Source organism: Melanotaenia boesemani, chromosome 9 (genome assembly GCF_017639745.1).
Source record: "Melanotaenia boesemani isolate fMelBoe1 chromosome 9, fMelBoe1.pri, whole genome shotgun sequence".
Lineage (NCBI taxonomy): Eukaryota > Metazoa > Chordata > Actinopteri > Atheriniformes > Melanotaeniidae > Melanotaenia > Melanotaenia boesemani.
This window is the reverse complement of record NC_055690.1, coordinates 25,506,678-25,533,026: the sequence shown is the minus strand read 5'-3', so window position 1 is coordinate 25,533,026 and position 26,349 is coordinate 25,506,678. Positions and strand designations below refer to the sequence as shown.

At 38.1% G+C, this 26,349-nt stretch overlaps 1 protein-coding gene across 6 annotated transcripts; it reads left to right on the top strand.

Moving 5' to 3' along the window:
* Positions 1–26,339, top strand: agfg1a (ArfGAP with FG repeats 1a). 6 transcript variants are annotated; one of them, XM_041994659.1, is made up of 14 exons: positions 1–356; positions 10,697–10,790; positions 12,446–12,561; positions 13,355–13,520; positions 15,515–15,677; positions 17,612–17,731; positions 18,669–18,740; positions 20,251–20,466; positions 21,086–21,257; positions 21,421–21,500; positions 22,030–22,137; positions 23,626–23,778; positions 23,982–24,076; positions 25,509–26,339. In XM_041994659.1, exons 1-14 carry the CDS (start codon positions 190–192, stop codon positions 25,566–25,568), a joined length of 1,782 nt encoding a protein of 593 aa, XP_041850593.1. In that variant the 5' UTR covers positions 1–189; the 3' UTR covers positions 25,569–26,339. The 6 variants fall into 6 exon arrangements, with proteins under 6 accessions (XP_041850593.1, XP_041850590.1, XP_041850589.1 ...); XM_041994656.1 differs by lacking the exons at positions 18,669–18,740; positions 25,509–26,339 and adding an exon at positions 24,139–25,502 and having other exon boundaries at positions 2–356; positions 23,982–24,106; XM_041994655.1 differs by lacking the exon at positions 18,669–18,740 and having other exon boundaries at positions 3–356; positions 22,033–22,137.
* Positions 26,340–26,349: the final 10 nt, after the last annotated feature.

The following is a 26,349-nucleotide window of genomic DNA, read 5'->3' as shown; positions in this document are numbered from 1 at the left end:
TCTCCTTGTTCGAGGAGACGTGAGGCCGCCCTGACAACAGAGTCTCCGCTCCTACCCATCCTCTCTCTCTCTCTCTCTCTGCCCCTAGCACGAGTCGGCAACCGTCAAAAAGCACAGTCCTTTGTTTTAGTTGTAGCTGATCTTACAGCCTCTCCTGGTTTTATTTAATCACATAGTATATAATTTACCATGGCGGCGAGTGCGAAACGAAAACAAGAGGAGAAACACCTGAAGATGCTGAGAGAAATGACGAGTTTGCCTCCCAATAGAAAGTGCTTTGACTGCGACCAGCGCGGCCCAACCTATGCCAACATGACCATGGGCTCTTTCGTTTGTACCTCCTGCTCTGGCATCCTGTAAGTATGAAGTTGCATTATGACCTTAGCTTCGACATTGCGCACATGATGTAGCGTTTTAGGACGTGCCTGTTGTACAGGGAAAACCTTTTTAGCTCTAGCTAACGTTATACGGATTACCAAAGTGTGAGTTTGGTTGTTTTGACGTTGTCTTTCTGCGGTGTGTTGGGCGGGGTACGCAGAGATGTCAATGTTTCACAAAGCAGGCAAACGTAGCAACCACCCTAGATGCTAGCTAACTTTAGCCTGAAGTGTTAGCCAGTGAACTTATCTGACACTTGCAAGCTAGGTCTATAGATAAGCCAGTAGCCAGCTGCTACTACCAGTTGCTGGTAACATCATGACGTACTGCTGGTAAACTGATGATTTGATGATCCGGTGATAGTATACTTATCATATATTAAGACATAAGAGTATGCACTAAAATTATTGTAATCACGTGGAGTTACCAATTGCACAGTTTTTGTTGCAGACAGGATTGTAGACATATGGGCCTGTGAAAGTCGCGCTATTTTGAGATGCGACTGATAACTGTAACACTGTATTCATGCTATCATCAGTTGTATTTAGCCCAGTCATCAATCTTGGTATGTAATTTTAAAGACACTAACGTAACCCAATAGTGCAACTCTATTAATGGGATATTAATGACACTTTTAACCAGCAATCAGCTGATCAAGACCTCATCTACTAACTCTCTGCTGTCTACATTTACTCTCCGTCAAAGCTTAAAAATCTACTGTAATGATAGTTAAAGTCTAACTGGGTGTTTTGACTTTAAATAGCATTTGCCTGACTTACAGCCTTGCTCTGTAGTTGTGTAACCACGCATCTGTAGCTTGGGATTTGGGATTAGCAAAGCTTCCCATTTCTTCTTTTTCTGCTGCAGATGTAACACCTAAATGCAGCTGTCAAATGTGGATGTTAAAAGGTTTTGTGTCATTGTGATAGATTTAGAAAGAGTCTACATATGATATAATAATGACAATTATTACTTAAAGAGCTTCTCTTTTGGTGATTGCATCAATTAAACAAAATTAGTTGTGTCAGTGGCATATTATTGCAACTATAACCAGGACCTGATTCAAAGTCACATGTTTTTTGGGGGGGCTGACATATCCGTTATTAGGTGGAAATTTTCTTTTTCCACAAAAGTTGCATCATTTTTTTTTTTTTTTTTTTTTTTTTGGCTATGAAATCTTTCCTTTCCGTTATTTCCTGTTGCTTTTGCTTTGTTCACACAGAACCTTCTTCTCACTCAGTAGCAACAAGTCCAGTGTTATAAATATGTTTACAAAGCACATGTATCAACATGTGTTGTTTCAGTAAGTAATGTTAAAACAGACACTCTTCTGTTGTTGGTTAATAAAAAGAAAATACCAACATTCAAGTTTCTCTTTTGTATAATTAGCAAAAGGGAACAAAGGAGGGGAGAGGTTGCAAAATGATTTATTTGATTTAATTTGCCCTAATTGACATTTCAAGTCGTGTGTTGTGACTATTTTGCTTGTGCAAGGTCGCTGTTGAAACAACAAACTGTTCAGACTCAACATCCAAACACCCTGCATTAGTGTGTTACAGATAATAGCTTGGCTTCCCCTTCCAAAAAAATATTTTTTGATGCATTTTCTTATTAAGGTAGTTAAAGTTGCCATGAATGTGAATATGAAATGTTGTCCCGTCACTGATAAAATTAGAAAACTGGCAGCAGGTTATTGGCAAGTAAATAAAAAATTACCCATTAATCCTGTTCTACGTAATCCAGAAAGCAGTTTGCTCTGGTCAATAAATTATCAAGAATTTGTCAATAAATTGACGATTTATTGAAATCACCTTGCCATTCTCCATGTATAAACCTTCTTCAAAGGTTTTGAAAGGAATGGGAAGGTATTTGGTCCACATTTCAGTAAATCCCCACTGCTCAGGTTTTAGTTTTGTCTGTGAAATACAGTTTATTATTGATAAAGTCCTTTTTAAATTTAGTTTATGATGTTAAACAAGGAAAACTAGCCATCTTCTTTTTGAACACTAAGATTGCTATAGAAAAGTCTTTAATGTAAGTCTGTGTTGTGTGTTGAGAGATCTTCTGTAGTTTGAGATCACATTCACAAATTCTTCCCTGCAGGAAGTCGGGTGTGATTGTAGGCTCAGGAAGTGGTATGGCCCCACTTTGCTGCTACATCAGCAGCATGTGATGTTGTACATGTGCAACAGGAAGTGGTAGAGGTCAGGTCGCTGTCTATCTCTCTCTCTCTCTCTCCCTCCCTCTCTCTCTCTCTCTCTCTCACTTGTTCTCCCTCTGTTTCTAGTTCCTTTTTATTGAGAAGGGCAAAATCACTGCAAGGTAGTGCAGTCGATAAGTTTGATAAACTGCTGTAGCTGTAAAATGAAATGAAATGAAAATTAGAAAGTGACGGCTGCATAGTGGTATTTTTTTTACTGTATATTTATAAAGCATATTATAGTAAATACTTTATAGTATAAAGTATGTACAGTATTTATAATTTTCTATTCTTTTTAATTCATACTTTTTTTTTTTTTATTTTTAAAAAAAGGTATAAAATAGACTAATAGGTTTTTTCAATCAAACCACTTCTTTATCCTTGACTGTGTATAGTTTTCCTGCTCATCATTTATATTGCATTCCCTGTTGTCAGAAACAACCTTAGTTGTAGAGCAAAGCTTCTGCAGGACTTATTGGCAAAATTACTCGTTTTTTTTCTTTCTTTTTTTTCAAATTTGACAACTTCTAAATGTCCAAAATGTGAATAAAATAACTGTTGCAGTGATGTTGGTAGGCACGCATCCTGCAGCCCTGACGTATTAAAATCTGAAAGGACGCAGTAAAGTCACTATCGACTAACTCACCACCTAATTTGTCCCATGAAAAACGATACATTGTGAACAGCAACTCGTGTTTAAAATCACAGTAATTAGCAAAAGAAACTTAAGCATTTCCCCCACGCTGCATGCAGAATTCTATAGCGTTTCTTTCATAGACATGTCTATGGTTTGTTCATTTAGTTCTAAAAGGGGGCATGTTTGAAAATGGACCACTCGCATGGATACAGTCCGCTCGCACGGTTAACACTGAGCGAGTAAAATGATTACCCGCAAGTGAAAACACACATCTCGAGGAAGCATTTTTGCACTGCGAGGGAATAACACAGTATTTACAAACAGAGAATCACCCGTGTGAAGGTCTATCAATCCACTGTGGTGACCAGCGCACTCTCAATTCTGTCACTGCACACCAGGCTAAACAGTCCTCGCTCGCTCAGCTTTTGGGGCCTCATGTGTAAAGCTGGCGTGGGTACAAAAACCTGCGTACGCCAAATATCAGGGCGCAGATGGGATTTCTTTAACTGGGGGGGATGAACCTGTCAGCAAATGATTTCAATGCAATGAGCCAGTTGTTCAAATTGTTCCCATTTTTGGGACGGTGGATCACGTAACCCGACTTACTTTTACCTCGGTTGTTTAAAGAAAAGTAGGATTGGATCACCCTGATCCAAAATCACCTTTTTCAGGATCACCAAATCTGGATTTTCAGCATGTACATCAATGTGCGCTGCCGGCCATGTGAAAAACAACATAGAAGAGACAGTTTGCATGCCTTAACTACTTGCTAGTGGAAACACCGGGAGCATGCAACATAATACATGCATGTATTGTCCTGCATAACATTGTGACCAGGCGGACTGTCCCTCTCTGTGACAATATTGATGGCGCACCCGAGTCCCATATGGAGGTTCAAAACCTCTGGCATTTTGTGAGAATGAGGGACAGACGGGGCGTGTAGTGAGGGATGCAATCGTTAGAATTTTCATTTTCTTGACAGGTTCTTTTCTGATTATGTAGTGATGAATAACAGGAAAATTGAATATTTTATTTGTGTTTCTTACTGGATTTTTTGGGGGGTTTATTTTGTGGGGACATGATAATGTCACGTTTATTTTTGCTTTACTATGCTGCAAAGGTAAAAAGGTAGCCTATTCCCCTGTTAACCACTTTATCACTGTAACACTTAGTCAGGTGCAAGATACAAATATAAGCATATGCACCGAATTAAAAGTTCTGTTATTTGATCGGCTGTTAGGTTGTACCGCATGTTCTTCCTGAAATTCGTCTTGTAATCTTGCCCTCTGTTGGGATCAGGATAATCCTGTTTTTTTTGGATCAAAGTTATCCAGATCCTTCTCAAAAGTTTTGAACAACCCAAACTGAGGGTTTTATCCAGATGACAACCAGGAGTGGTTTACGTAATCCAAGCCGATTTTGGAATCCGGATATCCCTTTTGAACAACCCATTTTCAAGATTTGATTCTATCCGATAACCGAAATCCGATCGGATTACATTTGAACAACTGGCCTGATAAGATATTTTTGATCAAACAGACTTCAGGGAGAATTTCTTTTAAAGCTTGCACAGCGTGTGTTGACCTTGTGCTTGTTTTTAAACATGGCCAGTTGGACTCTCAACTCCTTTTTCAGTTCAGGATATTGGCAAACTGCTACGTCATTAGCAATGTGAGTCGGGAGTGAGTTTTCCAGTTCTTTTAATGTTTGAATGCCTGGTTGCATAAACCTCTCAGTAATGTGTCTAAATACTCTATTGTGTCTAGGACACCATGTATAGTAGATTTACAATGGCTGCAACAGACACAGGCACAGATGGAACTCTCTTTAGGACCCAGGGGAGTGAGAGTTTGTCTTATGGTGTGTTCAACTGAGCATGGTGTGTCGGAAGTGGGAGCTCAGGCAAACATAATCCCAAGGTTCAGTGTTCCCAGTGCTTCCCAGCCTTACAGACGTACAACAAAACATGGAAATACTGTTTACGTAAGCAGCAGATAGCGTGAATTCTATGTTGGGTTAATGAGATTAATTCGATTTTCCGAGTTGGAGATGTGACTTCATGGGGGTTCTGATTAAAATTTTGACTTGGAGCTTGGAAATTCCCACATTTCTGTACAACTGAAACGCACCATTAGCGAAGCACACAAACGCCGGGCTCTCAATACGCGCTGCAATGATGTCTGCCGCCTTACGTTGGGAAAGGGGGGTGGGGGGCGGATCGGTGTCACTCTGAATCTGGAGGGGGACACATCCCCCTTGTCCCTAGCACCATCTGCGCCCATGCCAAATATAGTCAACTTTTGGGATTTATTAAAACCAAACTTGGCAGGAGAATGTTCCTACCTCCTCCGACAATGGTGTACGCACAACATATGGGAAAACTCAACACCAGCGGCAGAGAATAAAATCAAGAGATTGATGAGGTGGAGAGTCTGCTGCCAACACTTACCAGTCAGTAAAAAAAAAATGTGAAAAGTAAGCTTTGGTCATTTATTCTGAGATCCAGCACAGTAGGACGCAGACTGGAGCGTCTAGAAGTGATGCAATGGTTATGAAACACACAAGAGGTAGATTTCTTTCTTTTTTTCTTTCTTTTTTCTTTCATTCATTCATTCATTCATTCATTCTGACACAATCCTTTTACATGAAATACACTGCTACCATTCTTAGATGTATCTGTACATATTTATTTTATACATTAAAACAAAAGAGTACAGTACCTGCATCATTACTGTCATTTAGCAGATGCTTTTCTCCAAAAGAATTTACAGTGAGCTGTAGCGTCTTGCCAAGACCCCAACTGGAAGGTGTTACTGTTCACTCCTGTGGGATTCGAACTTCGATCTCTTGCATGACAGATGGATGCTCTACCGACTGAGATATCCAGCCGCATGTTCCGATACATCTGGCGTGTCTTGCCTTCTGACACTGCGATGAAATGATCTGCCACCTGCTGCCACAATTCTACCTTTCTGACACGAGTAATGCCCACACCATGCCCTGCAAATAAAACCTTTTTGCATTTGTCAACGTTGTCTTATCAGGATCTCAGTCTCACAGGCTGAAAAATTCTGCTTCTTCCCTCTTTTTCCATTCCAAGCCATCATGGAAATGATGTGAGGAATATTAATTATAGGCATTCACCTGACCATTTAAAGCCACCATGTTGGTGTGAGAAGGCGTGCACCTGCTTTAGAGTTGATTCTGATTTATAAATGGAAACAGGCGTGGGACGTGTGTGCGCATGCTTTTATAAATCCAAAAGTGTAAGTGCGTTGCATTTCCTTTTTGCGCCGCAGACAGCACCTGTAGTTTGCTTTGCTACGCACAGTTTTATGCATGAGGCCCCTGGAGTTTTGAGACTCCGGAAGTGGAGACTGTGGCTGACATGTCTTATCCCCTGATTGGTTGGTTTCCAGCTAATGTCAGAAAAACCTTCTCTAAAGTGTCAACACATGTAAATAAACAACGCCGGTATTTGCCATATGTGTAAAGGGCGATTCCACTGAATTCTTGGGAACCTAGATCACATTAGACCAGCTCCTGATAATAAACAGTGCATCTTTAAATCTGGACTGAATGTTTGACAGGCAGAAGTAGCTAGGGCTGGACAATATATCAAGATTTTCAAATATATCAGGATTTTATCAGATACGATAGAGAATGAGGGAATATTGTTTATATCGAGATAGCTTGTTTAGAGTTAAAAGCATCTTTTCTTATGCATTTTGCACAGCTGTATTTTTGTTATGGTCATTGAAAAGTATTTTCATTAATTTTGTTTTAGGAGCATTTAATTTAATATATAGCTACTTCAATTTCAGTCAACGGTTTTAATGCACATGTGCCTCTGATCCTTAATAACAGTGTATTTAGCACTGAAGGCTGTAAATTAGAGCTGTCTCTTTGGTTACTTGACAAAAACTAAAATATATCGAGATATATATCGTATATCGTAATTCAGATAAAAAATATCGAGTTATAAAATGTGGTTCATATCGCCCAGCCCTAGGAGTAGCCCAAGGGTTAGGTGCAGAACAGCATGACATAGGTGAGGTAGAGGAAGCAGGAGAGTGAAGTGGAGGAGCAGGGGAGGCAAGTAGGAAACAATGAAATAAAATGAAATGCCAACTGCCAGACAGCAAATTGGGTCACTGACACATTAAACCTAATAGATGTACATGTTGGTGACTTATAATTTATTATTTATGATGCCTCTTTTTTGACTGGTTTGTGTTAATAAAAAAAAAAGACAAAAACAAAAAACAACCATAAAACATTGGCACCAGTTCAGGAAGAGTGATATTCAGAATTGGTATTTGGTGTGATTGATCTGTGTTAATAAATAAATGCTGTTGATCGAAGCATGCCAATTGCAGAGGAATATTAGAACTTCTTATTTTTAATATTCTAAATACAATTATAGGGTCTCGTTCTTTCCCTTTTCCGGCTGCAGGTTTAGCTGTTACAATGGATTTCATTAACCCATTGTATGTTATGGCAGGGGCACAAGCACTTACTTCATACAACCGTCTCCTCCTTGTAGTTGAGGTTATTTAATGGGTGGTGTTGGAATCTGCTATGTAAACACATTCCTTATGAAGGTGGGGGTCTTCCCAGGAGGAACACCACTCACAATGTTTCTTACTGGAGTATTTCTCACAGCAGGAAGTCACGCCACTCTGCCTGTGTGTCCTGAATATGCAGGGATGCAAAAGTGAGAAGACAATGTCAGAAGTGGGCAGGTGTCACAGACATCAAATACAATGGGGAAGATGAATTATTGGCTAATTACTAAATGTGACTTTAATTATTAAACATTTCATGCTTCCCATGACATTTTATTTCTTAAATAACAGTGATTTACACCATTAGTGATGGTGTAATTTAAGTTCTTATGTTAAAGAATTGACATATTCAGTAATGAAAGGCAGTTACTAAAACCAAGAAGAGAGGTGTAAAAGATACTCTTTGCAGGGACTTAGGGCAGTAAAATAAGGCTTTTTGCAAGCCTCTCCATTCTTTTGAAAGTTAATGTTGCCAGTTTGTCTCACCCTGAAGCTGTTACAGTATTTAAATGAGATGAGTTTCCCTGGCTCAGCTGTCCTGGTATACAGTAGCAACTAGGTCATAATTATTTTACTGTGCAATATGTGATATTCTGGTACACAATGCTGCTTTATATGAGGTAAAATGGGTTGCCTTTGGTTGCCAAGTAGTGGAGTAAAGACATTGCTGGTTTTTACAGAATTTTGATGCAGTTGTTTTTATTACTTCACAGTTTAAATCTCCCTTAAGATATAAATCTGTTGTCACTGATCGTTGTGAAATCTTGAGGGCCAAAACATTTTCACACTGACGATGGGAATCAAGACTGACTTGACAGTTGTTCTAGCCCACAGTTGCTTCAAAATATGGTCACCCTTATTAATGAATGATTTTTATTCCGGAGGATAATTTTGATTAAAACAAGGTAGAAAAGATGCTTTTTAAATCTATCAGAGGCACATGATATGAATTGGGAAAATAAAAAGAAAGAGGACAAACGGCAAACAAACCAATATTAGAGTGTGAGACAGTGAGACAGCTGGGCAGAGATGCTGCCGTCATATTTAGACCTTAAGGGCAATGGGACTTTCTCCCCATTTCTGGCCTAGTTTTATCTTTGTTTGAGTAGAATCTGATCATTCACCTACCCCGGGCACTGATAAACTAACCAAAGCTTAAACACACAGATGCCAATGTTGTCACACCTTAATTGTTTTCTAGACCTGTTTCTGACACGGAAAAAAAAAAATCTTTTCTTGCTTTCATTTTATTTGATAAGTTGTTAACACAATAACAAGGAAATTAAATCCATTCTTCGAAAGGCAAATTCAGCTTTTTTAACAAATAATTTGAACTAATGGTTCATTTTCAATTCTTCGTGTTTTTTTTGTTGGTTTGGTAATTTAAGCTGGTAATTTAAAATCTTTTAAATTTTAACTGTAGCTGTCATGTTGATTACATATTTGTTTTGTTTTTTGTGCTGCCTTTACTTATTTTCTAGAAAGTATCAAGATGACATAACTGGTCACAAGTTGATTAGGTGATAACTTTAGAAATAGCTCCCAGTACTTCCTGTGGACCTGCTTAATATTGCAGTGAGGACATACATTGGCCTTTCTCATATTTTCTCTGGTAATGTCTAACATCACTCATCTTCTTGAGTATGAGTTGCCCGAGCTCACTTCTTGTTTTCTTGGTGGGAAACAAGTTCTGTAATAGGTAAGGGCAGTGAATAATTTAGCGCCTGGTCTAGTATTTCACTGTAGGATCTGACATGTCTTTGTGCATGACATCGTATTTGTAATTGTGACACTTTGGATCTTATTTCCTAGACAATTCTCACAAGTACTTCTAAGTTCACTCTGTAAATTGTCATTACATCTCTAATAAATATAAGTATCTATCCTAATCCACGGAGACAGTTGAATTTCTGAATTCTGTTATTAACAAGACATTTGGCTCTTTAAATAACATTTTAACATTTGTAAATAATATGGCAGGGGCTATCATCAGAGTGAAGGGTGTCAAAGCTCTTGAATGAAGAAAATTAGGCCTGGATATTATTTTTGCATCATGGAATTATACAGGACTTTATTTTACATGCCCTCAAATGGGTTGCCATGTGATTTATGTCCTATGGTGAGAATGTATTGTCAACATCTCATGTTGATATCTCCTGTTTGCTGTAAACTGCATGAAAAGTTACTCTTGGTGTTTGTTTCTTCATCACCATTCTGTCTTTTATATACGTGTTACTTGGACTATTTGTTATTTTCACTCAAATAGTTTTGGTTAATGATCACACGCCCTTCTTCTACTGACAGTTAAAAGTTAACTAGACTCAGCTAGTCACAGTTAAAATAGTCTGTTAATATATTCTTTGGTCATGTTTGCACACAGAACATGTGGTGAACTTTCAGTAGGTTCTGAATTAGTCTTCACCTCTGGGAAGATATTCAGTGAGTTAAAAAAAGAACCTAATAATGGTCCTTTCAAGTTATTATAGTTTCAAGGCATTTTTAAATTTTGGTTGCTCCAGCATGAGCTGTGACCTTCTGAGAAAAAGTTAGCTAGGCTTTTTGTGGGATAATGGCTGTTACTCTGCAGTGGCAGTTCCTGTATTAGAGAAGACAGCTCATTCTTTTACTGTACCAACAACCTCTGTTCAGTCAGTGCAAGTTAAGGAAGTGTTTAGTCCACTTCCTTTGTTCTGTCCTTCTCCCTTTCTGTTTCTCTGTCATGATTCCTGTCTGTAATTTCTCGTCCTGATGCTATCTTCCTGTCCTCAGTTACACACACCAGCAGCCAGTCAGCATGTAGCTAATTAAATGGCCCCATCCACAGAGGTTGACTCTGGAGTATGTCCATTTGAGGTTGTCATTTAAATTGTCTTCAAATTAAATTGACCCCAGTCTCCATTTCTTCACCTGCAGACGAGGACTGAATCCACCCCATAGAGTCAAGTCAATCTCCATGACAACTTTCACGCAACAGGAAATCGAGTTTCTACAGAAACACGGCAATGAGGTAAGTAGTAGTCTGTTTTGTCATTTAACATGTTTATTAACTACATGTAAGGTCAACTTCCAGCTGCTCTGGCTGGTTTGTGTAACTTAGAAACTTACAAGCATTTTAGAAAACCACAGTATTTTTATCAGTGCGAATCAATGAAGAAATATTCCAGTGCATCCTTTATTCTGTCTTATCTATATTTAGACCTGAGTAATAAAGTGACCCCAAAAGATAGATTGAAACTAGGTTTTTTGTCAGTATTTGTGATAAGCATTATCATATCCTTCAGCATAAACATGCAACAGTGTGAGCCAGTGAATAAAAACAAAAACAGAAAAAGTCAGCAAACTGACACAGAAAGCTAGGTTCAGTGCTGGGGACTGTTATTGTGCACTTTGAGCTGACTTGCAAAGAAAAGTTGCTCAACATAATGGACAACACTACACACCTTCTAAACAAAGATGACGCAGCTGGGGACCTCATCAGTTCCACCTTTCCAAAAAATGTTACAGGAGGTCATTCTTTCTTGTAACAACAGTTCCACACAGCAACTGTTTTTGTTTTCTTTTTTTCTATTTTATCAGGACTTAGTGCAGTCAAACTGAATTAAATGTGTCTTGTGACTGATTTAATCAATTAAAGTATCTAAAATAATTAGTTCAAGTTTAAAATTTATGAGGGGAGAATATGTTTGGTAGGATTGAGATCATTCTTGAATCCATAGTTTGGTTTAATTTTTATGTTTTTCAGCTGTATGATAATAAGGTATATGAATGTTAAATTATGTGAGTGGTTAGCAGTCTTTATTATAAAGTGTAATTCAAGCTCTTACCTATCCATCCTAATATGATAGAGTAGGGCTGTATATTTGTATTACCCAGAGAAACCAAAGTCCATCATGTCCATTGTCACGCAAGACACATTTCTGGTAAACGGAGTATGAAATAGAACAATGCCACCCGGGAAGCACAACCTATTAAAAGCTGTTGGAAAGTGGCCGACCAGGAAGACAATCATGAGACTCAAGGTTGGAGCTGATGCACATACCCTTCAAGGCTGCTGAATAAATATTACAGCCTCAAGCTGAATGGTTTTTCTCTCCTTGGACAGTTTTTGGATGAAGAAATAAAAAGTGAAACAAGAGGCAGCACACATTTTAAAATCCAAAACAAAAACATGACTTGTGTGTGTTTAAAATGTTCGTGTGTGTGCCTTAAGGTTACTTAAAGAAAAGGAAAACATAAGACCCATTCTGACTAAATGCAGATTTCTATACATACAAGCATTTACACAGGTAGCCTAATCTACAAGATTAGGTAGTTACTAGGGAATGCTGTCTAAAATCAATAGCCATTGAAAGACAAGATTGATTTCAAGGCAGCTATTTTTAAGTTTTCTCTCCAAACTTGGGAACACAGGATCATATAATGTTTAAATATTTACACAAAAATGATAAACTATGACTTTTTCTGCTCATAGTTACAATTAGAAAATATTAGTGTACTCCTGAAATGATAGATTGATTTATTAAGTTATTCATTTAGTTATACATGTATGCATGTCATCATTTATTTTACCACAACAATAAAATAACAAATGAAGGCTGGCACAGCCCTGTGTAGTTGGGTGTGTGAAAGATGTTCAACTAAACGTCACTTTGTATGTTTCAGGTGTGTAAACAGATCTGGCTTGGTCTTTATGATGACAGAACCACATCGGTACCAGACTTCAGAGAACCACAGAAAGTCAAGGAGTTCCTTCAAGAGAAATATGAAAAGAAGAGATGGTAAGTCTCTTCTTAGAGCTATGAACTCACAACTCTACACTTAGAAGCTGAACAGTGGAAAGTTGTAAGCAGGGATACACAGACATATAGCTTTTTCTGTGGCTTCTCTTTGGCTCAAAGGCAGCTCATAGCATTTAGCCTCCAGCAAGCCACTGAATACCCCTCTTTAAGTGCTGTGAATGTAGGTCACTACAGTCAAGCTGCTCTATGTGCATGACAAAATGACTGTGGGAAGTTGTAGGTTTAATGAAATTTAAATATGTGAGAGCTGTGGCATTTTAGCAAATGATCATTTTTAGTGTCATGACTAATAGGGGCAGTTCCTACAAATAAAACTGAAGATGTTAGATTTTCTATTTTCAAAACAATTATATTTTAATGTATAGATTAAGTGTAGATTTGTGTAGTTGGAAAAATAAGATGAATCTTTAGCACAAATGTTTTTTTCTGGATATTCTAATTTTTCATCTAGAGAATGGACCTTCTTATAAAAGATATTTTTAGTCTCTCTGATGTTCAGTCTCAGAAGGATTCTGTTGAAAATGAGAGCAGTGAGGAAAGCAGTGCATGTCTCAACATGCCACTGTTGCTGCAGACAAGCATTCTCATTCACACAAGACACTGTTCTGTTTTACACGAGTATACACCTCAGCGATGGTGCTTCAATGATAAATGTTTATTCTCTACAAGAATTCACTCATCAACATGTAAATAAATCCTCATAATCACATTTGGATCTGCATAGTTGAAATGACTGTTCCACTAATGGCATAAAATGTGAACTGCTTTCAAGGTATGTCCCTCCTGAACAGGCCAAAGTAGTGGCATCAGTCCATGCTTCCATCTCTGGCTCCTCAAACAGCAGCACTAGCAGCACCCCAGAAGTTAGACCACTAAAATCCCTGCTGGGGGAGTCGGCCCCAACTCTACACCTCAACAAGAACACACCACCAAATCAGGTGAGTACTTCACACACTCTTTTACAACTTTTATCATACTTAATTTATTTTACAATAATTAGATTTTTAAAGGAAGCTGCGCCACCTTGTTCTTAGTTGATGTCATACATTTTAATGCAAAGATGAATTTGCAGATGATACAGACACACAACACAATAAATGGCCTGTTTGGAGAGCATAGAAGAGCTAACTTTGCAAACAGATATTGTATTTACCTTTAACAGGTAATGTCATACCACATCAGTACAAACAATAATATCTTCTAAAAAGATTAGTCATGAGCAGGAATATAGATTTGTAGTAAATGCTTGCCATTGTTATATTTAATAAAATTAAAGTGTATAAGGATTTTTTTTTTACTTAAACATCCTCACATTTTACATGCTTGTTTCTTTTTTCAATTTATATCAGATTATACATTATCAAAAACAACTAAATGTGTTTCCTGATAAGACATCTTTACATTTAGAAATTGATTAGTATGTGTGGATTCTGCCAGTATAATTGGATGAGACTGTAGACTTATTTCTTGTCTATAATTTGTGCCTCCTTGTTTCTTATCTCCTGTGTCGTCCTGCCTTGACTCCTGTCTTCTCACATCTATTCCTCCTCTCCCATTTCCAGTAGGATAGACTAAGACACAGGGAGAAAAATAGGGGATATACAAATTGGGAAACTTCATAAGGAGCATGTCTTTGAAATGTATTTTGTTTTATTTGGTTTTATGTATTCCATAAGAACATTTGATTAAAATTAAGTTTTTATAGTCACACTAATTTTTTTTACACTGATAACTTTTACACTGATAACTTTATGACCACCTGCCTATATTTGAATAGGTTCCCCTTTTGCCTGACCAGTCAGGACACGAGCAAAGAAAATCTGGGGTCTTTTCCACCAAGGCAGTTTTTAGTGCTAATTAATGCCAGTGCATAGATGTAAAGTAAAGGCAGCAGTATGAGATGTGCACACAGTTATTGATCCTCTCATTTCCCTGCTGTTTAATTTTTTAATGTCACCAGTTACATTTGCGAATGCTTCCCATAGGGTTACATAGAGCAGCATTCACAACAGCTTAATTTCTAAACTGTGTTTGCAGCTATATGTGCCTAAATGATTGTGTAAGTTTTGAATAGCACCAGTCAGCATTTATATATCCTGATCAAAAAGACTCGTATATGTCGTACAGATCAGCGTTTGGAAGTGCTACTAGATGCTGTAAAGAGCACTCACAAACACTAACTCTCTTCTAAAAGGGTGTTTTATCAACTGAGTTGGGAATATTAATACTTCAGGCTGCACGGAAAATGATACAAACACTGTAATTTGTGAAGATATGCTATCTTCCTGCACTGTGGTCCTGTACAGAAATTCAAAACACAATAGTGGAAAGGTCAAATATAAATTAGAAGGCACATTTAAAGTGACATAATGATGTAGCTCTGTGGCTGTGGAAAATCATAGGGTGGTTCTGAGATGTTTTTAAAGTGGAACCAGCTCTGAACTGGCGCTAACACCAGCTCAGCACCTGCACCTTTTCAAAAAAGGTTTCTGAGGATGTCCAGGAGTGTCTGGTGCAATAATCCTGAGCCCTATGGGGTGTGCTTTGGGGTCTTTTTTGATGTGCTAGCTTGTCAAAAAATGACAACAAATCCCTTCAGAATGATATGTGTGGAGTTTTGAAGCTGAGGTAGGGTCCTTTTAAGGGAGGCTATTACGGTAGGAAAGTTATATTGTCAATGTTACTGACTTTATCTACCAGTGGTTTAAATGTTAGAGTTAATCAGTGTTTGTAAAACAGTGGCACCACTGGTTAGTCTTCTTTTCTACAAGCTCTTTATTCTCTTTGAATGAATGTAGTTCCAGGAGTCAAGAGTTAAACACGTCAAGAGTTAAACACATGTTTGCATGCTAACCAACACATGCATACGTTTATTTTTTGTTTAGTTTGCTTTATTTATTTAATCTTTTATCAATCTCTTTTCTCTTATCAGTCTCCAGTGGTGAGCCGTGGACTAACCCATCAACAGCAGTTCCATGATAAGAAGTTTGACCTCCTCAGTGACTTGGGTGGAGACATCTTTGCTGCCCCTCCCAATGTGAATGCAACAGCCAGTTCCAGTTTTGCTAACTTTGCACATTTCAACAGCCACACAAGTAAGAACAGACAAATAACTTTTCTGTCTGATCTAAGAGAAAAACTGAACAGTTGTGAGCAGCTACACTATCTGATCCAAGACATTTAAACCTTATTGTTAAAGTTAAAATGGAGGAAAGGTTGTCTGATGAGACAGAGCATCAAGGAAGCTGAGGCAGTGAGCAACAACTGTAAATTCAGTGGAGGAAATGTCCATGTCAGATTCTTTCATAAAAAAAAAAATCCACTAGTATCAAATCTTGAGCTTTAGGGGACTGAATGATGTTCTTTCATTAACCAGTTTCAGTATTTTTTATATTTTATTTAGAATATATATATTTTTATTATAGCTAAAGTGATGTAGCAGTTGAAAGATAATTACACTTTATTTTATTTTGCTGTATTTGGCTTCACTATACTTATTTTCAATCTTTTTGTAGACTTTCAGAGAAAGAAGGGGTTGAAAGAAAAATGGTGTGAAGCGTTTACATTAAGACAACTGCAAGCGCCCTGCAGCTTTTCAGTAAACATGATTTTATAAGAATAAGTCTGTCACTTTGTTTTTGAATCAGAAGTTGACCACCTAGGACGGCCACGTTGCTAAATGCTGAATTAGATATCTCCACCATTCATCCATCACCCGCTTTATCCTACCGGCTCACCTAATCATCGGTACGTTCATTTACAGACATGGATCGTTTGCATATTTGACTCATTTGATGGTTGAACGTTTTAATCTGAGCTGGGGTACATACAGGAAGAGCCAAATCAAACTAAAAAAAGACTTGAAGGATAGAGGCTTACTCTGCTGGGGACTGAAAATGAAAACATTTGCTGAAGAGAGGTAGAACAGATAAGTCTTCATATTAAAAAGCTATGTGCTTGTGGATGTGAAAATGCCAACTTGCCTTCTAAAAGATCAACTAAAAAAAAAACATAATGGGGGCTGATTGCTCTGCTTGTCATACAGTACAAAAACCCTTTAACAGTAAAACATAATTTTATGTACAGAATGTTTTGTTTGCTTCTTGTCCTGCTAAAGTCCACAATAAAAGAAAAGAGAAATCTATGAGAAAAACAAACATACAAAAAATAGCTAAATGGTTATCTGGTGGCGCCATTTCCCACATTGTGATAAAAAGCTTTTTTTTTTTTTTTTTTTGGCTTGCTCTTGCCGCCAGGTTATTTGCTGCTCACTCACTGCTTTGTGCAACTCCTTGTTCCGCCAAGTTTCAACAAAGAAGTGACGTGTGCACAAGTGGCATGACCAATCGAGCCAGTATTGGGAAAACTAAAAAGGGGATGCAGACTGAAAAGCACTATTATTCATCAAGGTGTTTGCATTAAAGCTGCAGGCTGATTGATGTTCCTTTTCAACTAACACCTCTAATACTGTGTGGCAGGAATTCTGAATGTTACAGAAACTGTTGCATCAGAGCAGCCAGGCCAAACATGGCCATGCATTATTGAATAGTATTAGGCACACAAACACATCTCCATGGTTACTAATTTGTGTAGCATAAGGATATTAGTGTCATCAAGAGAAATGATAGGACATTATCCTCCAAAAGCAACAGGCCATCAGGACTTGCCCTTAATGTTGCAACTCCAGTGGAATATACATGTTTCCACATGGAAAACTTGAGAAAGATGTGCACTTCTAAAATTAATGATGTGGGTAGTCATAAACACACACCCAGTTACATGGTATCTCCAGGGAAAAGGTGAATGTCACACTATCTTCCCATCCTTCAAAGTTGCTCTGCACTTAATCTAGACTCCTCTTTTTTTTTTTTTTTTTTTTTTTTTTAGCACATAATTCATTGTACTTGTTCTGCAGTCACCCATGTCATTGAATGTCTTGTATAAATCCATCCATTCATTGTCACACCCCCCCCCCACTGTTTTTGTTTTTCATCTGTCTGTCTGAACATCACCTCTTCACCACCTCCAGCGGCACAGAATGCCAACGCAGATACAGACTTTGCTAATTTTGATGCATTCGGGAGCACTTCTGGGTCATCAGGTGGTTTCCCTTCTGCATCCCAAGCCCCATTTCAACCTTCAAATACAGGTAGAGCAAGTTATTTTTAGTGGATGAATGACATCTCAAACACTAACATAAATTAATCTGCTTAAATATTTAGAAATGTGTAAAGCCTAAATACGAACAAGCTAATTGCAATTCATGTGCAGATGTTTTCTGTAATTTCTAGATGTGTCTTAACTGTTGTAACTTCACATCGCAAACATTTTCATATGTTCTATGTTTATCCATCCTGTCAGTTGTGGAAAACCTCTGTGAACCAAATAATTGCATGTTTTCAAATAATCTAGTGTTTGAAACCAGAAGAATAAAGAGAAAGTTAACAACAAACTTTGATAATGTCCTAATCAAATAGAAGACATAAATGCTGAAGTCCATGGAAACTCAACAAAAAATCAATTTTATGTGATTTTAGTGCTTTAGAGTAAAGATAATATACCACGAATAGGGAAACATACCCTTCAGTATGTGATGATGACTAATACAGATAATTACTTGGCCACAGGGCATGTGAATCAGCAGTTTTATTGCTGCGGTAACATTGTAACCCTTCAAACACTGTATAAAAAATGCACTAAGGAACAATTTGGAATATTATCATATTTGCCTTCTCTTCCAACAAGCATTGACCTCAATACAAACTGATGTTGTACTACAGTGTCCTCTGCTGGATGTGTGAATTGACTGTTTTGGTGTGGAGCTTGGGGAAATCTCTCAGAAAGTCTGTCGCTTAATGGCGAAATCTCTCTTTCCCATGTAGTTTTGTAAGGAAATCCCTTTGACTGACTGCTAACTGGCTTCAGCTGTGCTATCTGGCTAATGTGTTTATCCTACTTTGCTTCAGTAGCTTTTTATTTGCTTTAACTTATTTCCACCACTAGTTTCATTTACTTCTGTCTTTCTTTGCCATCTTTTGTTGCTTATTGCACTATTTTTTTCCCCTCCTTTGATTTTTGTCTGCCAGCGTTCACTGTACTCTCATCCAGCCGCAGTATGGGTGAGTTTGCTACTGCTCTGCCTCTCCAGAGTGTGCACAGTAAGTCTCTCACTGGCCTTGCCCTCATAACAGCTCTAACCATCTCCACCATCTCTGATGCGTATTCATCTGATCCGCCTCTTTGTGGGTGTAACCAGTCTGTGTTTTTTTTTTTTACAAAAGCAAACAAAAGGACATTATAAATAAGAATTGGTTTGCTATTTTAATAGTTGATTAAAAGCTTTGTATATGTTGCTCTGGTGGTTACGAGTTACATTACGAAAAGATGAAATGAATTACTAGCAAAGCAATATGAAAAAAAGGAAGGAAAGCAAACAGGAACCCACTTTCTAAGCAGTAATTACTAACCACAAGAGTACTGTGAGGATCTTTTCCATGGATTACTGTTAAAAGTCCACAGTTAAATTAAAATTAAGTTAAGTAAATAACAACGTACACACTTCCTATGTAGTTTAAGTGTGTTTCTCCAGCAAAGGGTATATTTGAGTGTCATCCAACACCTTAAAAATATCTTCTACTGTCTTCATTAACCTTCTCTTGGCAGTGTTTAAAAGAATGCACGTAAGTTTGTATCTGTCCCTTTAACTCTTTTTCAGATGAAGTAGTTTTCTTAGTTTCACCTATAAGTATTTATAGAAATTACATTTTACACCATGCAATGAATCTGCAGTGGATGCCTGACTGAGACTGACTGGTGGTTTGAGTAGCTCTTTTTACAGCTCGTGTTCAGAGTGGGACTGGTGTACTTTTGTTGTGCATCACTGTCTTTTTTGTTTAGTTCAGACAAAGGAATGGAGGGGGTTGAAGTTGATGAGCTGCTGAGCTGGCAACAGAAGTACTCAAAGAGCCAGATTGAAGCTTGCTAGATCACAAGCTTTTAGCATCAGAGCTGTTATCATTGAGCTGATGCTGAGACAACAGTTTTCAGTTAGAAAGCCCACGGTGACACAGCACTACACTGCCTCTTTTTGGTCAGGATGTGCAAGAAATTCACTGTGTGAAAAGGGCTTTAATATTTACTTCTCTTCCATTAATGATCACAAAGGCTTTTTTTTGCAACCATTAGCAAATAGTGTTAAACAAATATGGAGATTGATAAATAGAGTGGAGCAGAAGATTCTTTGTCATACTATTTTGAAGCCGTCGCCTGTGTCACATCTAACATTTTACTTTAGTTTTTTGTTTATTTGTTTTAAGTGACTTGCTTTATCAGCAGAATAAGGTCACAAAGTGTAATGGGCACATAACAAAGAAGCTGCACTGTACATCAGTTAAGTGCTAATTTTTTATGTTCTTCATCTTCATTAGCCAATAGAAATCCAGTCTAATGCAGAAATGCAGCGGATAAATGCAATCTGTCCTTCAGATAATGCTGGTGTCCTTACCTCCACCTAACCCCCCCCCCCCCCCCCCCCCCCCCCCCCCCCCCCCCCTCCAATACCTCCCAATCAGCAGCTTCTCTCCTTTTCCACTCATTTTTTTTTTGTGTCTCAAAATCAGTGATCAAGGTTTCCCTTATGATTTTTTTTAATCTCTGTCTTTCATGCAGGTAGCGCCCCAGGGGGACTAGCAAATGCCAATTTTGCAAATTTTGACAACTGCCCCAAATCGTGTAGTGCTGACTTTGGATCCTTCAGTTCCTCCTCCCAGAGTAACTCCACTGGAGCTGGAAAAGACCCTGTACAGAGTAGTAGCCTTCCTGCCGATAGATACGCAGCCCTGGCTGACCTGGATAACATGTTTAGCTCTGCCAAAACAGAGCAAGGTAAACATCTCCAGCCTAGCCTGTTTCATAGATGTCAAGTTTAGGGCTAGAGGATCTTTCAAAAAAGAAGACACGTCTAAAAGAAACAAGTTATCAGGCAAATAAATTTAAACATCTGTAAGCTCTGTTTTGCCAGGGCAGTATCATACAGACTCTAAAAGAGGGGCTGATTCAAATCTTCCAATTAACATCCAATCCTAATTGCATTATATGTAATTTAGCCCAGGCTTAATAATATTTAAAGATGGCCATACTTCTTTCTTTTTCTTTGTTCCATCATCTGTATCCTGAATTAGCTTGCATAATGACAATAGGCCACCTAACCTGGTGGGAATGCTTTTTTCTTGTAAAAAATGAAATATTTATCGGGTTGAAGCATTTGTGAATTCTACCAGGCTGGTCATGGATTACTTTTTTGTTCATATGAATGTATAAACTGTAGAAAACGCAAGTTCCCTAATGACTGAAAATTTATTCCCCATTATTTTTGGTAGGTTGACTATGGAAGCTATCTCGGGACCTTTTGTTTGTGTCTTTGAAAGTTGGCTAACTTTTCTTCCCTGATATGAAAGCTGAGATAGCTTGAGTCCAGCTCTGTTTTTATGTGCTTCTGTTTCAGGAGGTGGTATTCCTGGTGGGGTGAGCTCAGCTGCAGCAGCAGGTTTGCCTCAGAAGCTGCCACCAGGTCCTGCAGGGGGGGACCGCTATGCTGCTCTCGCCGAGCTTGATACTGTTTTCAGTTCTTCAGCCCCTGCCACCAGTGTTTACAACACCTCCAGCACCTCACAAGGGTGAGACATGTCACTAAGTTAGCACGCTTAGAAGTAAAGGCTACAGGGTGAGCCCAGAAATTAAAAAGTAGTTGCTTTGTGTGCAGCAACCACTTTTTTTTTTTTTTTTTTTTTTTTTTTTTTGTCTTTTCTACATGCTCATGCTGACTTTGTGTCACTGCAGAAGTGTGTTTGGTTCAGAGACGGTGGTTTCAACAGCACAAGCGCAGCAGGCCATGTCTGGCATGGCTCAAGGTTTTGGAGGTAAGAGATTCTACTGATTGTTCTTGATGAGTTGTGGGAACTGTGAAACTTTTTAAAAGCACTCTGGAATGAAGAGTTATTTGATGAGGTACACTGTGATTGTTAGAGTTGCATTTTAGTTTAGATAAACACATGTTTAAGATTTTATGAAAGAATAAGGTTTGGAACACATGTTGCATGAATTATCATGTCAGAGCCGTACTCCTCAGGAGTTTTTGTTACTTTTCACCTAACCTACCTCACAAGTTATTGCAATACTTAATCCATCAAATTGTTGGGAAAGATCTGAGCTGTCCTCATGTAAAATAGCTTTTTAAATTTAATCATCTTCTTGCTTGAGAAACAGGAAATAACATGTTGAGGAATACCAATGGACATGAAAGGTTTAGCAATAACAGCCTGGGGCATTTTTAACCAGGGTATCCTTTAGAAACCAATAGTTTTTTTTATTGTATTTAGGCCTTGAAGTTTTTTTTGTTCTGTTTCCTACTGCTTTCTTACACTCAGTGACTTGACATTTTTTCTCTAGCAGCACAATCAACCAATCCATTTGTAGCTGCGGGTGTTCCTCCGGTAGCGGCTCCCACCAACCCGTTTCAATGCAACGGCAGAGCAGCAAGCGTGGCAGCTGCAGCAGGTTTGTTTATGTTGACTTTTGCATGTGCTTGAAATTAAGCTACTGTGGTTATTATTAAAACAAATCTATTTATATGGAAAACTTTGGTAAAATTATCCCACATTAAATGTACCATTCAACCCTGATGTGGCAGCCTTTGCCCATGCAATGGTAGCAATGAATATGCCTCCAATTAAAGTGCCAAACACAGCAATAAAAGAGAAAAAACAATAATAAAAAAAGTCTCTTATGAACTCTTATGGCTTCCACTGGAAATGAATATTAGGATTGGTGTTCCTTTTTGCTGTTGAGCACAAGAAAGATAAAAGAACCAGCTAAATCTGAGATGGTTTGTCTTGACTATTCTTGCCATGCTGGACAGGCTTGATGAGGTTTCTTCACTGGCACGGTTGTACTCCCACCTTTGGTAGGTTGACTTGTGCTGTCTGCTTTCTTCCTGTGGTTTTGTGCCTTGTTCTGGCAGTGCCTAATATTTCCTGTCCCAAAATAAGGAAAATGCTTGACGATGCATTTATAGTGTAATAAAATGCCACATTTTTTTTTAACTGTCAGTATTCTCCTCACATGGGAGAGTGAGTGTAGTTGTAACTGACCCTAATATAACTATCCTCTATTAATACAGTGCCTTGGCCTCAACTTCAGAGTGAAATTACTTTTTTATTTAATCAGTAGTTTTTGCCATATAGATACATTCAGAAATGAAAAAATAAACTATGAAATGGAAAACAACAGAAAAAAAGTAACTTAAAGTGTGTTCATGTTTTGTGTTGAGCTATATGCTTGTCCCATGTTTCCTCAACATTTTCCTCTCATCAAACAAGAAGAAAGTCTTGTTTGTCTTTTAAATCGACGTTTTAGGCTTATCGTGGATTTTGTTTAATGGGCCTTGGATGGTGCAGTGGCATCAGTTATCACATTGCTTGGTTGCTGGCTGACTCCAAGCAGTTTAATCCCAGTTGTGCTCATCAGAGCTCAGACACTGATGCTAAACTTAGGCAAGTGTTGAAGCCTGATGTCTGACTGAATCTATCCTTTTTCTAAAGCTGTCTTTAGACATGCCTGTATTCTAATTTTGCATGTATTTCAACTGCAAATAAATAGGATTGAGATTCTGAGGGTCCTACCAAGGAAAAGGTTGTTGAACTGATATTTCGTTTTTTTTAAGATGTGCAAGTATCCACTTGCTAACTAAAAGATTGAAATAAAAGAAAAAACCTACTATGAAGTATGTATGATATGTTTTTGAATACTATTATTTTTTCTAACTGTATTGCTGTTTCTGTTTGGAAAGCTCTGTAACCAAAGTTGCTCACTGTTACTCACTTGTTACTTACAGTAAACTGCTTCCTAACAAACCTACTGAATTACTAAAAATGTTTGCATCCTTTTCATAAGTTTTAAGCAAGTGTGTGCACTGTAAAACTCTTACATGATGTACTACCAATTGCTGCATTTAGATGTCTTATTGGCTCCTCTGTTGTGTTTCAGCATCTTTTGGCACAGGCTCAATGAGTATGCCGTCTGGATTTGGGAATGCTGCCGCCTACAACCTCCCCACCAGTTTTAGTGGAACATTCCATCCAGCCTTTCCTGGCCAGGCTCCCTTCCCTCAGCCTCAAGCGTTTCCACAGCAACCCAATGGTATGTCAGCGTGTAGGTTATGTAGCTGTAAACTAATTAGCTTTAATAATGATGCGAAAATTTGCACCAGACTGAGCAGTTGTCACTTTGTTGCACTTCTGTACTGTAATTTTGTGAATGATTGAAGAAACACTACTTGATTTATTACAGTTCCAGTAAATTAGTTTGTATTAAATAATGGAAAGTGTGTTCTTGTCTTTCAGGTGGAGGATTTCCAGCTTTTGGCCAGGTCAAACCTGTTGTGACTCCTTTTGGACAGGCAATGGCAGGACCTATGGTCCCTAGCAACCCTTTTCTGGTTAGTATGGTGGCTGTGTAGTAATTTAACATTTATATAACCAGGAAATAGAAACACTTGACATTTCAAAGGTCTTTAAAAAGATCATTCTGGCTGAGATTGGCAGCAACGCAGGGTGGCAGAAATGGTACAATAAAACACACACTCTACACACAATCATTTATTCAAAAAGATGTCTTGAAAAAGAAATGTGAGCTTTGAAATAAAATTTAATAATCTTCATCGGGCCAAACAAGATGACCAATCATAACATTTACAGAGCTCTCTGCCTCCAGTATATTTAAAGTTTCTTTGAATTCATTTAACTGAAACCAGTTTCTTGAGATTCAGGACAGCTCCATGGGGAAATTTTGATAATCTAGCTCTTCTTTTTCATTTGTTTCTTTAAAGGATTAAAATGGGTTCTTTACCAGTTATGTTTAAGTTGCTCTATAATCTGCGTATTATTATTTTTTGTCAAGCAAAGCCACATGTGGCTCCAGCTACATACTCCATCAACATAGAAATTGTCAAGTTGTTTTAGTATTATTTCAATTTTCCCCAACTTGATAAGGAATGACATCCACCTGGAGCTCTACACCGGACTTCACTCGAATAACCAAGCAGCAGTCAATTATTTCTTTTCTACTTTCTTTCCTTTCTTTTCTTTATTTAGACTTTAGTAGGAAGAAAAGTTGTGAAATATGTTTCCTTTGCCATCTCTTTTGGTCTTTTATCAGGTGAAAAACCTTCAAATGAAACAAAAAGAATACACATAACTTATAGTTCAGTTGACACACAACAATTCTTTGAAATAAAAAAAACAAATAAATGCATTTCATTATTTCTGTATGAATAGTATAAATATCAAACTTGATTTGCCAACTACTACATTTTTTTGTAAATATTTATTTATTTATTTTTAAACCCAACTGATGTCAATATTTCTCTTAAATTAAAATCACCATTTAGCACAAGAGTAGCATTTGCCTACACACATTAACAACACTTAATCCTCCTCATAAGTCCAGCACAGGAAGCTCTGTCATTCAAGAAGTTCCGTCATCCTCGTCACAGCGCTGGATTAATCGCTACATTAAATCAGTCCGTCAACTGGCAGATCAGCGATCATTCTTAAAATCAGAAAGAATTTATTCTCTTACCAGCTGCCTCTCCAGTCTCTTATGGATGTCTCTTAGTTTTTCCCCAACTCCGCTAAACAATGTGACAGAAATGTTTGGCGGCGTCTCCTTCCGACATTAGCACTTCTCCACTGATCAGCTGTTAGTCCCAGCTGTGGCTGCGTGACGTCACAGATAAGCTTTCTCCCCGCTCGCTCTGATGATCTATTTTCCCCACACGAAGTTTGACTGAACAGAAATAGTCATCTTTCGTCAGTCATCTCTAGTCATTTAAGTTTTCTGACTGTGTTGGTGTCCTTCCTTCATTCCAGGGTTCAGGTCCACCTGCACAGTATCCAGCTGGAGGCTCCTCAACAAACCCCTTCTTATAGCGATCCATCTTGTCAGCTGCACTACAGGGTCAACAACGGGCGCGCTTGCACCTATTGCACTGTTTTGTTTTCACAAGTAGCTTTAAAAACACAATGTTTGTAAGAATTTGTATTTTCTATGGCAGTTTGTCACATATGGAACAATATGCGAGACAGTCTTGCTCACACTGTCTGTGGCTACAAAACAAAGTGATGGTTTGTGCAGAGGGAGAGGTTGATCCTCTCTTCTATTTAACCTGTGAACTGGCCTGGCCTCTACTGAGCCACAATGTATAATCAAACTAGCTGAAAACTAAGTTATTGCGTACAGTGTATCCCATTCATGATGCTGCATTTCTGTACATATTATTTTTCTTTTAGGAGATTAGCTCTTTGTGCATATCAGTATTTGTAAAACAAAATTGTTAAGACAGAGCTGTTGCTTGGGTACTGCCCGTTACTGTATTTGTAAAAAATGCAAACTGTTTATTTGTGCAGAATCTTTTTGGGTAAATTGCTCTCACTAAAGAAAGGGAAAAAAAACAGTTGTGGAGAGATGGAAAACAAGTGAATGCTGCATCAGAGATGAGTGGAGGACATGTTTCTCTGCTATCAACTGCCCTGCTGACAGAAGCCCCGGTCACAACACTTCTGAATGACAGTCGACCACATCAATGTGGAGAACTGGAACGGCTGATGGACTGAAAACCACTTTCATCCAATATTAAAGAATTTTAAGTCAATGTGTAAATACTTACAGTATATATATATTAAATGAATTTTAAGTAACAAGAAATGACCA